This window comes from Rhinolophus sinicus, linkage group LG04 (genome assembly GCF_036562045.2).
Source record: "Rhinolophus sinicus isolate RSC01 linkage group LG04, ASM3656204v1, whole genome shotgun sequence".
In the NCBI taxonomy this organism is placed as follows: Eukaryota; Metazoa; Chordata; class Mammalia; order Chiroptera; family Rhinolophidae; genus Rhinolophus; species Rhinolophus sinicus.
Genome location: NC_133754.1, coordinates 66,538,065 through 66,552,656, shown reverse-complemented (window position 1 = coordinate 66,552,656; position 14,592 = coordinate 66,538,065). Strand labels below are relative to the sequence as shown.

Below are 14,592 nucleotides of genomic sequence, written 5' to 3'. Positions count from 1 at the left end.
CAGGCTTCAGCACTCACCTTGACCCCACTCCCAAGTACTGAGGGCCACATACTGACCTTTCTGATCAAGGACAACTAGACGAAATGTTTTAGAATTGTATAGTGTTTTTTAAGATATCGGGAGACTTTCTCCATTGTCTTAAACGTCGGACATTTATGATTTACCTCAGACAAGATTTCAAACATCTATTTTCTTCCCTTGTTTATCCCATCACATTCAAATTATAGTTGGCCCCTCCCCCCTTTCAGGAAAGGTTCTCTGAGGAGAATCTGCTCTCTAAACAGAAACTGGCACTCTGCCCTCATGGTGCTGTGTTCTCAGATGTCTTTGCATTCTGTTTAAAATGTCCTTGTTAATACATTCCAAGGTTTGAACTCCATTCCTAGCTAAACCCCTTCCTTGTTTACAGGGACTGAAATAGCCACATTTTGACCTTCTGTTCAGTCTGGGAACATCTATGGCAATGTGAACGCATTCTTTTCCCATGTGAGAATTACATTTACACAGCACAGTTATGGAAAAGCTTAGGAAACCATCCATCCCCATCCCCCTCCTTTTCTCTTCCCTTCTCCCTTCCATATTTTTCAGTTCAAAAGATCAGCGTTTCTAGTCAGCCAGAATTAACTAGGACACCCCTCCCCACCTTTTCTTCCTACTGAGGGGTCCAAAAAGAAAGGGGGACAGAGAACTAAGAGGTCAGGAGAGCAGGAGCCACCTTCCCATGCCCCCATATAGCTTCTGGTTGAAGACCTCAAAGCTGCCTGTAGAGGAGCCGCAGGCACAGGGGGCTGGTATTGGAGCCCACCCTGAGTCCCGGGGCACTGTCTCCTGGCTCTCAGCCCACGGCATTATCAAGATTAGGGGACCGAGTTGCAGTGCCACATCCTGTTAACAGCCCATAGTTCTGTCTCATTTGGCTTACAGTCCAAGTATCTAAATTTTTTCTATACGCAAGTGACTATGTCTGGGGTAGAGGACAGAGGGAATAGTTTTAGGAAGAAAACTAATCTGAAATAATCCCTGTGAAAGCCTAGTAAGTGGTCCAGACAGTGAGAGCATTGGAGGAATTCACTGGAGAAAGCCCTGCAGGCTGAAGGGATCAGGAAAGGCTGAGGAAGTGGGGCTTAAGTAGGGTTTGTATATGCTGAGGGGACTGGAACAGAAGAAGGGAGGAAGTGGGAACATGACCAAGCTTTTATGGGCCCTAAGGGGTATGTTAGGGATTTGGGTCTTGGGGAGGCATTGGCGAGACCTGACGAGGAGGAGGGGTGTGTTAAGAATCGTCATCATCTTGCGACGCAAAGCAAAATAAAGAGTCAAGTTCGAAGCACACACCAGGAGACGCAAACCCATGATGGTGGCGTCACGGATAGAACGATCTAAGAGCAGGGCTATGTCAGGGAAGGAACTCGAGAGTGCAGGGGCAAAGACACCCGGCAGAGGGGGCCGGGGCTGTGTTAAGGCTGGTGTGGGAAGTCTGAGTTCAGACATGTTGCCTTTGAGGTCATGGCAGAAATGTCCAGGAACTGACTGTGGAACCGGAAAGAGGCCAAGACTAGCAACGTGCATTTGCCCAAAGATGGCTGTGAGCTCTCCAGGGAAGAAAGCAGGAGGTCAGTGAGGCCCTTGCCAGAACAGCCAAGAGCTGGAGGAGCTGGAAGGGACGCCATCCATCCTCCAGTAGTGGCCCCAGCCCAGGTCACATGTGGCCTGGGTCCCTTTTCCTGCCACTCATTCAGCCCCTTCACTCTGTCCCTGAAAGCAGTGCGGCAGCTCTGTTCCAGGCCGTTGGTCTCCATGCCGTCACCACATCCAGTTTCGGCTGCTTTCCCAAGATGGCGCGCTCCAAGTCCGTGCTCTGTCAGAGGCTGCTGGCGGCCTGCAGGCCCCTTAGGTTCCCAGAGTCCAAGGGCTGCCAAGTGCCATCCCCTGTGGATTATTCCAAAGTACAGACAGCCGTAATGTGGCTGCTGTTCCTCAGAAACGATTTCCTGGAATCAACACACACAGCTTGGGCTGCTGGCACATGGTCAAGTTTGGGATGACGTGGAATGTGTCACTCCATCCCTGATAGGCCGAGAATGTGGAGGAAGGAAACTGGCGTTGTATTCAGTGCCTCTAAGCTGGTTTCCCTCTTCTGATGCGTGGTGACTGGGGCAGAGGGGACGTCACCTCATCATACTTGAGGGGAGGGTTCTCTGGCAGTGAAAGGGCAGATTGGGCATTTGTGGGGATGTGAGATGGGCCAGAAGGTCGTGGGTTCATTGGGAAAGTCACCTACTACAGCCCCAAAGGTAATGCACAGTCTCATAAGCCCCCTGCACCCCTGGATCTCTCCCCCAAGGCGGGACACTCGCACTCCTGCCACCCATCCAGGGCTGTTCCATGCTCCGTGCCCCACACCCTGCCGGATAGAAATCAGTGCAGAAGAAATGCAGACCTCAGGCGGGGCCCATCTGCTGGCCCTGCTCACTAAGCAGCACAGGATGTGTGACCTATACCAAAGATGGGGTGTGAACGGGCATGGCCCACAGCCAGCATATGGTGAGTGCTGGGCAGCAGGGGCGGCAAAGGAGTCCAAGTGCGATTTCCTGAAGGCGTTTACTCCCTCCTGTTGCAGAGAATTCTGCTGAGCAAGTACAAGGAGCAGGCGGGATGAGGTTGGGGGCCACTGCGGTTCTGTGCGGCTGTACAGGCCTCAGAGCCTGAGCTGGGAGCATTTCTAAAACCAAAGGGTTCTCTAATTTGGCCTCTCTGTAACAAGCATAATTAAATGGATGTGCTAGAACTAATTTAACCGTTACAACTAGCTGAAAAGACAGGTAAGTGTTATTCTAACATCATAAAGTTCTACATGTCCAGATCTCTTCTCTTGAAAGCTACAGCCTGATTTCTTCCTGTGGATTTTTCCATGATCCATAGGTATGTGGTAATTATATTGGGTCTTCTGACTTGTAGCCCATTTTTATTTCTACCCATTTGTACTGCCATCTACAAATGAAGCTGTGACAAGAGTTACTGGCTCATAGTTCAGATTCAGGGGCAGCCAGCACTGGTCTGGTTTGGACAGGAGTAGGTACTAAAATTGTGCAATTAGCTATATTTGAGTGTTCACCTAAATTTGTTTCTAATTTCAGGATTTACTGCTAAATACATATTTTCCCAAATAAGTCTAACTTAGGACAATTATATGGATTATGAATCATGATGCTATTTTTTTGTAGCCTCCTGCCCCTCACAAATAAGCATTTCCCTGTACAAAACTCTAGTATATGCGGACATACTTCTGTATATACCTCTTCTACATCCATAAATTTATATGAGTCTGACATGTTGGTAAGATGATGGCAAGAAAACAAGGGACCTGGGAGTTGAGAAAAGTAAAATGACAGAATAACAGTAGAGGTTTCACAATGCAGCCTTTAACATAATTAAAGCCAGACACAAAGGAGCCAAGATGTATTTAAGAAAATCATGGGACTCTGCCAGCAGCAAGCAGTCAGAAAGTCTCAGTGATTATTTGAAGGCCCCTTTTTCCGCCACAAAGCAAAACAAATATGAGCATTTCCTTGCAATGCAGGGGAAGGAGCTCTTCCACTCCCTGTGTGTCTAAGGTGAGAGCACAGATACGCGTGTGGTCTTTATTTGGCGAGTCAGTCAGTACATTCCATGGTGACATAACTTATGCTTTCCTAGGGAGTCACCCATGAATTTTCGCAGGGAAAAGTTTCTAAGCCATAAATTCTCCTATCACAGGTGTCTCCTAACAGCCCCGCAGCCAGGAGGGAGTGCCATGCGTGTGAGAGCTGCTTTCCTTACACACTTCTTTCTGTTTCAGGCTTGAAAAAACCCTGCCCAGTTTTGATCCCTTCAAGACTTTGCCACAGCCTCTATCACACATCTGTTTTTCTCGAAGAAAAAAAAATATAATAAAAATGTTTTACTCTTGTACACTGTATAATTGTAAGAAATAGTGTGTTTTTTGTGAACGCATGGTCTGACATACATTTCTGTACAGTTTGGAGATATTTTCAAACGAAACATAAAAGATGTCAACAATAAAACCAAGAGAGTGAGTATTTTTGTACCATTTAAGGACGACAGGATGGCTGATCTTACACTGGGTAGGACAACAATTTTTGTGCTTGACTTTTGAATGCTTGTAATTAAAAATATCTATTTTTTCCTCTAAAATAAGCTGCATGTTTGAGGCATGTTTTTAAGTATCCAGAATTGTATTGTGAACATAGAAATGTGTGCCTGGCCTGAGTCCAGGGTAAATTAGAAGCGTGACGTTAGAAACAGAATTGTGCTATATGCAGTACGAGGTGTACACTCACGGCTCTGGCAGGACATCCCTGCAAGACAATCAAAGCCTCCAGGAGCTTCTACCATGGCGGCACATTCACAGCTGGGCAAAGCAGCCTTTCCTTGGTACAAACTCCTGCTCAGAGTGAACCCTTAAGAAAGCCCTGGCTGCTCCAGAGGAGGCTGTACAAACTGACGCACAGATGCCTCATGCCCACTGCAGTGTCTCACTGAGAAGGCGAAACCTCGGCTTGGGAGGCCAGGCTGCGTCAGGAGGGGGCTGGCTTTGCCCGACCTGCGTGGCTGCAGTGGGCCACTCAGAGCTCCCAAGTGATTCCTGAGTCTGGCAGCATGATGCCAAATGAGCCATTGAAAGCTTTACCTTGCACCCCGCGTGCTCACGGGGACACTACCTTCCACACCGGCCCAGAGAGAGGGGGTTCAGCCAGTGGGCGTTCGGCATGAATGCTGTGCAGCTCCAAGAGTCTCAAAACCAGAAAGTCAGTCTTGTGTCAGAAGCTGGCACATTTCCAGTCTGACAGCTCAGTCTCTCCCCCTGTCGTAGAAGAGCCATGTGCAAAAATATAGTGATCCTAAGAATCACAACCTTTCTTACTGATCTGCTCACATTCTGCTGAAGACTTCATTGTTTTAATGATTATATGGTTGGTTTCTGGGGTTTTTTTGTTTCATTATTTTCCATTAGAAAGAAAGATGTCAAGAAGCTTTTAAGGTCATCACAACAAAACCACAGAGAGCCAGGAGAGAGGGGCTGTCACCCTCACAAAAATGAGGCCAAGTGCACTCGGCGGCGTGGGGCCAGCTGTGTTCTGCCCTGCTTACGCCTTGGGCGCCGCCTGGCTCGCAGTGAGACTTCTGTCCTCTTGTTTCTAAGGAAAACAGCAACTTCCACACAATCTATCATGCTTTTATAAACTGTTTAAAGGTACTTTTCTATTGTCCTTTTTAAAAATAAAGTGCTTATCCCAGCTGTCACTCCACTGTTTGGCGAATTTCTTTTTTACGAGATCAACCAAATGCATCCATACCACAGTGCAGACGAGGGACAGCAAGTTTCTGTCCCATTTCCTGGCCTCGCGCTAAGGACAGAGACTTAAGGAGGCAGCGGAGCTGGGAGAGCCAGAGAAGAGCGTCTACAAATGTTCTACTGTGGGCGCTCGGTGATGACACTGACGCCTTAGGCCGCTGGCCCTTTCTGGGCCTTCCTGACCTGGCACGACGATCTCAGGGCTGGTTCACATACCTTTCGTGATGCCTTTTACTGCACTCAGCTGACCCCACACCCACCTTAGCCTACAAAGCTTTAGCTCCAGGTTATCTGAAATCTAAAAATGGTCACTTAAGGTTTCCTGCTAACCTGAAAAATATATAATGAATTGATAGCCAAGATGATAAAAGTGTTTCTATACACTCTCACCAAGCCCACTTCCCCCAAAGGGAGGAGGGGTGGGCGAAGCACAGCACTCAATTCCAGTAATGGCAACAACCACTAATAACTATTCGTTTTGTTGAGCACTGACGTGATTGGTTCTGTGGTTTGGCTCTCACATCCTTTTCGCAGAGGAGACCATCACCAAAAGCAGGTCCCCCCATCTCAGCCCTCCAATTCTCTTGGAGCCCAGGTATAACTGCAGAAAACCACCGGGCGGCAGTCCGCATCCCTGCCCAGGCTTTGCAGGCCACCCAGCATGACTCCGGGACAGGCTGATCAGACAGCTTTGTCTTCCTTCAGCCCATCTGTGACCTTCCATCTATAAATCACCAGGGTTGGCCAGACAGCCTAGGAACTGAGGGCATCTCCCTCTGAAGGAGACTTACGGCCCCTCCTGCTGCCTTGGGCCACCCCCATCCCGGTCACTGCCTGACCACAGTCTCATCCATATGCTTTTTCACAAGGGGCCTGGGGATGGAGGAATGAGTGCCCCATCACCATGCCAACAGTCAGTCATTAGTGATGTGCAACTGCCAAGTCTGGATGGCGTTTATGAACTCCAGATACGTTCCCACTGACCACTCAGGCGGACACCAGCTTCATTAGTCTGAAAAGCTGCCTTGCCTTGGTCACTCTACTGAGCAGGAAGGAAGAGTGTCTTGGAATTGGGAACTTAGGATAAGAAAAGGCAAGTCTCTCTTGCTTAAATGCATAATGTCCCAGTTTATAGGTTCCAGAAAGATGGTAACTAAGCCCTCTTTTTGTTTCATTACCAAGTGAACCCTCCATTAGGAGAGGAAGGTGCACGACTTGTGCACACATGACTAATGTGGCTATAAAACTGCCATCTAAAATTCAATACTGTGCCTTCCACCTCTAACAAAATGGCAAATTAAAGAAACTTGGGAAAGTACCTTAAAACTTGAAAAATGAACGTTATAATTCCAGTTAATCATATGTAGGCTACAAATTCACTGGGCCCAGTGTTTGCATATATGTAGGACCTACTTTTATGGGACCAACTTGCAATTCTTAATGCCCTCATCTCTGAGGTTCCTTGAACTCCATGGCATTTTGGGTCCTGAGTTGGGGCACAAGGAACATTCTTCAGAATGAAGGAGGCATAGCTAACATCCCTGAATTCTGTATGACAACACACAAGCATTCTTGGTGTCTGTGCCAGGGTGACACAGAGGAATAAACTAGTTCTTTCTGAGTGCTAGGAATATGCACATTTCCTACTGTATGTCATTGTCACTGGGACATCCAGGTGAAAAGAGCATTCTTACCATTTTAAGAGTATCAGCACATGACTGCTCTTACTCTTCAACTCAATTCATTCTATCACACCCTCTCATGACATCAAACAATTTTACAACATTCTAAGAAGGCAGAAGAATATCTGTTACTAGTGAGATGTTATCTAAAATACTGGTCCTCAAAACTAAGAACTGGTGATACTGGAAACCTTATGCAATCAGCTGATGAAGGCACCCAAATTGGGAGAATTTAAAGACTCCCACAGTAAAGCTCCTATGCACCCTTGTTGCAGAATGTCTTAAGATGATGTATAAAATAGTGTGAGCTCTTCCCTAAACTACCTGGTCCTGTAACTATCCCAAGTCCCCAAAGATGCTAATATGCCATAAAATTCTTCCTTGTCTTAGCCCCCTTTCACCGCTCTCTAGTGACATCCATGCGGTCTATTTCAACCTAACCAACCACAGGGCTTCCTGCTTTGTAAGGGAGAGGGGAGAAGGCCCATAACATACTATGCCCATAAATAAAGACAGCAGTGAAGCCATCCACACTTCAGTACTCACACGCATCTCACACTTAAAATTCAAGTGGAACCCTGACCATGCTAATCGAACACTAAATTAGAAAATTAGGCCAGATGCTTAAATTCAACCCAAACTTGTGTTCTGAGCACAAAGACATGCCTAAAAGGAAGGAAATGATGCTCAGGTTGAAATATTTACCTGGCCAAAAGAATGCTTTCCCCCTAAAACTGAAATGCAGATCTTGGGTGAGACAGGCTCAGTAAGAAAGTTTAAATTCTTACAACAGTCAAATGTGAGATAAACCTGCTCTTGGGATTTCTGGATCAGGTCCTGCCAAATTCAGGCTATGGTTTACTCAGTTCTCTCCTGTTAGTACTCTTCTATTTTCAGTTATTTAAAAAAATCTTAAAGGTAAGTTTGCACTGAGTGTCCTTTGAAGTACAACCCCTACAAAATTCCAGGGGGTTGAAATTGCCTGAGTTCTCACGGGGTCTTGAAACCACATGGTTTGAGTCACAGGAATGCGTTGACCAACCTCCAAAGCGGAGGGATTGGCCTAATTCTATGGGCCTAAGTGTCCAAAGGGGCCAAGACAGCCTCACACTCTGGTGGAGGCAGCCAGCCTCACTGCTGATGGAAATCCTTTGGTGAAGAAAAACGTGCGTTTGGTTTTTTTAGCTGTGGCCACAAGGAAGGTCAAAAGTGCAATGCCAAAGCCTGGTCTAGCTCTGTTTCCAAAGTGTGTGTGTGCTCACTCCACACACCTCACGCGCGCGCGCGCGTGCGACAGGAATGAGGCAGGTGTTCCAAGGTCGTTAGTCTGAGAAGTGGTTGCCTCGAGGTCCTTGGACCTCCTGACCCGAACCCTCTACCTCCCACGCAACATCCACTGGTTTCTCAGAACCAGCCCACAAAATACACCTGGGAAAAGATGGCCCGTCCTACATGAAGCCCCGAGGACAGCAACACATTAATGACAGGTCATCGCTGCTGTCTCCACGCACAGAACAGCAGCCTGGCTACGGGGCATCAGTGCTCGTCCTGGCTTGTTAAGAACAGTCAATAAAACCTTAAAAAAACCCAAATCTTTCCCACAAATATATCATTTACAAGTAAAAACAGTGGCTTAGAGGGAAGTGGGGACACTGAGTCTCATCTTCTACGCCTCAGAAAATTGTCAGCTAAAAAGAATGGGGGAATTTATAAATCCAAACGCCCTGCTGCCACACCGAGAACATTTTTTCTACTAGTGATTTCAAACAGCTCACAGAAGTAATCAAGGGCTGGCCCATGGCAATGCCCTCCCTGTGAACACTGACCAGAAACGAAGGGACGGCCCTACACTGCTGTGTCACACACTCTGCTCCACTGGTATCAAGGGCTCCTCATCCCCCGAGACCCACCGTCATCTGGCCTCGCTTATAGGATGTGACAGCAGCAGCCAAAGGTTCATTATTTAGACCTGATCTACGCTCGGCTACGTTTCTCTTAGCTATCCCTTTTAAAAGCCTCGAATGACTGTGATGAATTATAGATCAAAATGCACTACAGACTAACCTCTTAACGCATCCAGCCATGCCCATTCCCACTTCTAAATGGCCAGCCGATCCAGGAGAAAGGGGCAGAGGCAAGAACGTGACTGCAACTTTAATGCAAATTTCTGGTGGATATGTCTTTAGACACCCAGAAGAACCGGTAAAAGATTCTTCTTTATTTTTATTACAATCTTCAAACACAACAGGGCTACCACTATTTCCCACAAAGACTATATCCCTCCCCACGTCACCAGATGACCGAATTCTAGTACCTTAACATGGGGTATAAGGTGGAATTTCTCTTCCATGTAATAAGCAAAGGCAATCAAGGCTTCACACAAGAAAATGCAAGTAAATGAGGTAAAGCTACAGAATTTGCAAGTGTGACACTTTGGCAAAACATTTCATTTCTCTAAATCTCCATTTCCTCATTTCTGAAAAGAGTTTAGACAAGATAACAGAAATCTCTAAGGCCAGTTCACCAAGTACTGATGAGTGCAGGCTTAGCTGGAAACCACTAGCGATTCACAACCGGCAGGAAAGCACTCGTCTGAGAACCTGTGATGGAGGCCTTGATGTCTGTCTTCGCAAAGATGAGGTGTTTGATCCAAAATGCATTTTCAGACCCAACCTGCAATACAGCTGGTGACAGGTGATATCCCCAAGATGACAACACAGGTTGTTCCTGATTCTGTTCCCCTTACAGGAACTGACAACCAACTATTCATGGACGAGACACCACTGAGAATTCTGGAGCACAGGGTGAGGCCAAAGCACCCCCTGCACCAGCGAGCAAGACAGACCCCAGCAGAAGGGGTGGAGGAGCCGCTGCACACTGACCACACTGGCCGGCACGGCACCCCGCCAACAAGGCCCCCTGAACCCATTGCCTCTAGTGGGAAAAGAGCCCAGGAGGACATCCTGCTGCCCTGATGCTGTGGGTCACTTTTTAGGAGCCCCTCTCTGGCCTCACCCCATGGGGTTTGCAGGCAAACTGACCACCAGGAATCTGACTGGCACAGAGGGGAGAGGGGCTTGCAACAAACAGCACCGAGTTCCTGGCAGACCGCGTTCCTATGTGCAGCACCCCAGCACTCACGCACTGCGTAACGACGTTTCCGTTAGCGACAGACCACAGACAGACAGTGGTCCCATCAAATTGTAAAGGAGCTGAAAACTTCCTATCGCCTAGTGACATCACAGCCACCGTGTCATAGCTCAGTGCATTACTCACGTGTGTGTGGAGCTGCCAGGCAGATGAAAGTGCATCATGTACCATTACAGTCGTGGGCTATACCATCTGGGTTTGTGTAAGTATTATGTTTGCACAACAACGACATTGCCTGATGACATGTTTCTCAGAAAGTATCCCCCCTCGTTAAGCAGCCCATGACTGTAACAATCCCAACCAGCAGCTTTGCTCACCTGCAGAACCAAATAGGTGGCATGGTCCAAGCAGGGAATTCAGCGGGGTGCAGGTCAGCCTCAAACCAAGAGCTGTGCCAGCCCTGAAGCCTGGTCTGCCCTTGCCCGGGGCAGGGGGACTGAGTCAGAGCTCCACCCATTGCTGAGTAAAGCTCCCAGCCACATCTGACCCGAAAATTTGGCCAAAACACCTGGAAAGCTGCACAGCCCATAATGAGCACGCAGAAAGTCTGGCAGGAACTAGAAAAAGTACAAACTGAGTCCAAAATTAGCAGAAAGAAATAATAAAATTAAAGAACTAAATGAAATAATGGGAAAACAATAGGAAAGACTGACAAAACTAAGAGTTTAACAAAAATATCAACAAAATTAACAAACCTTAATTAGACTAATCAAAGAAAAAAAAGAGAGCCCAAATAAACAAAATGATAAATGAAAAAGGAGACATCACAACTGATACCACAGAAATACAAAGGATCGCAAGAGGCTACCAACAGCTATGCTCAAACTGGACAATCTGGAAGAAATGGAAAAATTCTTAGAAACATACAACCTACCAACAGTGAATCAGGAAGAAACAGAAAATCTGAACAGACCAATTACTAGTAAGGAGACTGAATCAATAATAGAAAAAAAAAATTTCCCAGTGAAAAAAAGCTCAGGACCAGATGGCTTTACAGGTGAATTTTACCAAATATTTAAAGAATTAATGCCAACCCTTCTCAAACTCTTCCAAAAAAACAGAGGAGAGAACACTCCAAAACTCATTTTATAAGGCCAGCATTTCCCCAATACCAAAGCCAAAAAGGGACACTACCAGAAGAGAAAACTACAGACCACTATTCCTCATCAATATAAATTTACAAGTACTCAATACTAGGAAACAAAATTCAGCAGCACATTAAAAAGATCATTCACCATGATCTAGTGGGATTTATATCTGGGATGCAAGAATGGTTCAACGTATGCAAATCAATCAATGTGATCTACCACAATAGAATGAAAGAAAAATTATCATTTCAATAGATGCAGAAAAAGCATTTGACAAAATTCAACATCCGTTGAATTTTGATAAAATCTCTTAACAAAGTGGGTATAGAGGGAACATATCTCCATGTAATAAAGGCCATACATGACAAGCCTACAGCTAACATCATACTCAATGGTGAAAGGATAAAAACTTCTTCTGTAAAATCAAGAAAAAGACAAGGATGCCACTCTCACCACTCTTACTCGTAAGTATAGGGAAGTCCTAGCCAAAGCAATCAGGCAAGAAAAAGAAATAAAAGGCATCAGAATTGGAAAGGAAGAAGTAAAGTTGTCTCTTTTGCAGATGACATGATTTTATATATAGAAAATCCTAAAGAATCCACCAAAAAACTGTTAGATCTAATCAATTCAGTAAAGTTGTAGCATACAAAATTAACATACAAAATAAGTAGCATTCCTAACACTAGCAAGTTATCTGAAAAAGTAACAATCTCATTTGCAATAGCATCAAAAACAACATAAAATACTTAAAAATTAACCAAAGAGGTGAAAAATCACCAACTGAAAATGACAAGACACTGATGAAAGAAATCAAAGACACAAATAAGTGGAAAGGAATCTGTGTTCATGGATTGCAAGAATAATATTATTTAAATGTCCATGTTGCCCAAAGTCATTTTTAGAGTCAATGCCATCTCTATCAAAATTCCAATCAATGGCACTTTCTACAGAAGTAGAAAAAACAACCTTAAAATTTGTGTTAAACCACAAAAGACCCCAAATAGCCAAAGCAATCCTGAGAAAGAAGAATAAAGTGAGAGGCATCACACTTCCTGATTTCAAGCTGTATTATAAAGCCATTGCCATTGCAATGTAAGACTAGAAACCATAAAATTCCTATAGGAAAACATAGCAAACAAGCTTCCTGACGTGGGATATGACACCTAAAGCACAAACAACAAAATAAAAAATAGACAGGTGGGACTACATCAAACTAAAAAGTTTCTGCACAGCAAAATTTAACAAAATGAAAAGACAATCTATGGAATGAGAAAAAATATTTGCAAACCATGTATCTGACAAGGGGTTAATATCCAAAATACTATATAAATAACTCATACAACTCAATAGCAAAAAAACATTGCCTTGCGAGCAAGGAACCTGAATAGACATTACTCCAGAAAAGACATACAAATGGCCAACAGATGCATGAAAAGATGCTCAACATCACCAATCATTAGGGATACGCAAATCAAAACTATAATGAGCTATCCCCCTCTTGCCTGTTAGAATGGTTAGCATCAAAAAGAGAAAAACAAATGCTGGTGAGGATGGGGAGGAAAATGGAACCCTTGTGCACTGTTGGTGGGACTGTAAACTGGTACAGCCACTGTGGAAAACAGTAATGAGCTTCCTCAGAAAATTAAAAGTAGAAGCACTCTATGATCTAGCAATTCCACTTCTGGGAATATATCCAAAGGAAATGAAAACACTATGTTGAACAAATATCTGCACCTCCATGTTCATAGCAGCATTATTTACAATAGTCAAGACATAGAAACACCTGAGTGTCCATCAACAGATGAATGGATAGATATGTATATATACACAATGGAATATTATTTAGCCATAAAAAGAAAGAAATCCTGTCATTTGCAACATGGATGGACCCTGAGAGCATTATGCTAAGTGAAATAAGTCAGACAGAGAATGACAAATGCTGTATGATTTTACTTACATGTGAAATCTAAGAAAAAACAAAACACCAAACTCATCGAAAAGAGATCAAATGTGTGGTTATCAGAGGTGAGTAATGGTGCGGAGGGAAAACTGGATGAAGGTGATCAAAAGGTACAAATTACCAGTTATAAGATAAGTAAGTACAAGGGATATAACGTACAACATGACTGTAGTTAACACTGCTGTATGGTATGTATGAAAGTTGTTAGAGTAAATCCTAAGATTTCATGTCAGAAAGAGAACAATTTTGTATTTACGTGAGATGATAGATGTTAACTTAAACTTACAGTAATCATTTCATGATATATGTAAGTCAAATCATTATGCTGTACACTTAAACTGATACAGTGCTATGTATCAATTATGTCTCAATAAAACTGGAAAAAAGACAGCAATCGCCTTCCGTCACCATATATTTGATCCCCTTCACCCTTTTCTACCTCCCCCTCCCTTTCCTTCTGGTAACCACTAAACTATTGTCTGTGTCTATGAGTTTTTGTTCCTTTATTTGTCTTGTTCCTTTGCCTTTGTTGCTTTCAGTTTTATATCCCACATGAGTGAAGTCATATGGTTCTTGAAGTTTTCTGTCTGACTTATTTCATTTAGCATAATAATCTTGAGATCCATCCACGTTGTTGCAAATGACAGTATTTCATCTTTTCTTATGGCAGAATAGTATTCCACTGTGTATATACACCACATCTTCTTTATCCAATCATCTATCGAAGGACACTTTGGTTGCTTCCACCATTACACCATGTTTGAGAATACCAAGCCTAGCTTTTATAATCCACTACAATTTCAACTTGTAATACGAGGACTGTCATGATCAACCCAAAGAACCACCGCAGACCATATCACGGTACAGATAAGGAAAAGGGAGTTTGCCACAGAAGGCTGCACTGACCACAAAGATTTCCCGTAGGTCATCACAACTCTTAACAACCCATGTATTTGATAATGGCTCTCATGAGCTTTGCCAGTGATGGGGAGATAGAGGAACTCTGCACCAGAAGAGCCCGGTGAGGGTTGGGATGTAAAGCTGATATTCAAGTTGGCAAGAAGCCTCTATCCACCCTTGATGCCATGAGGCCATGACTTGCAAAATCCAGGAGGCTAAATATTGATTTATTGTTTTAAAAGAAAACATTAAAAATCAAATATAGTGTATTTTTATTGCTGCATTTGCTAACAAGAGGCAATACTTTGTGTTCCAACTGTGAAATCCATATGCTCAGCAACACAGCAGTCAGAGTCTCCAACAGTGCCCCAAACACACACCCATGGGAGGTAAAGACCGGAGCTGCCAACTGCTGTCGCCAAGAACAAAAAGAAACAAACTGAATTCACTAACATC

General features: G+C 44.4%; 1 protein-coding gene across 4 annotated transcripts in view; it reads left to right on the top strand.

Annotated features, from left to right (window-relative positions):
* The window catches only part of RBPMS (RNA binding protein, mRNA processing factor), a 157,860-nt gene extending 152,556 nt beyond the window's left edge, over positions 1-5,304 (top strand). For 2 of the 4 annotated variants that reach the window (XR_012495529.1, XM_074329694.1), the window contains one exon: positions 3,839-5,304. Coding sequence is in view for 1 of the 4 variants with exons in the window: in XM_074329694.1 (XP_074185795.1) it covers positions 3,839-3,974 (136 nt within the window). In the remaining 3 variants the exon portion in view is untranslated. The remainder of the gene's footprint in view (positions 1-3,838) is intronic. The other 2 variants (XR_012495528.1, XM_074329695.1) reach the window with 1 other exon arrangement.
* The last annotated feature ends 9,288 nt before the right edge of the window (positions 5,305-14,592 follow it).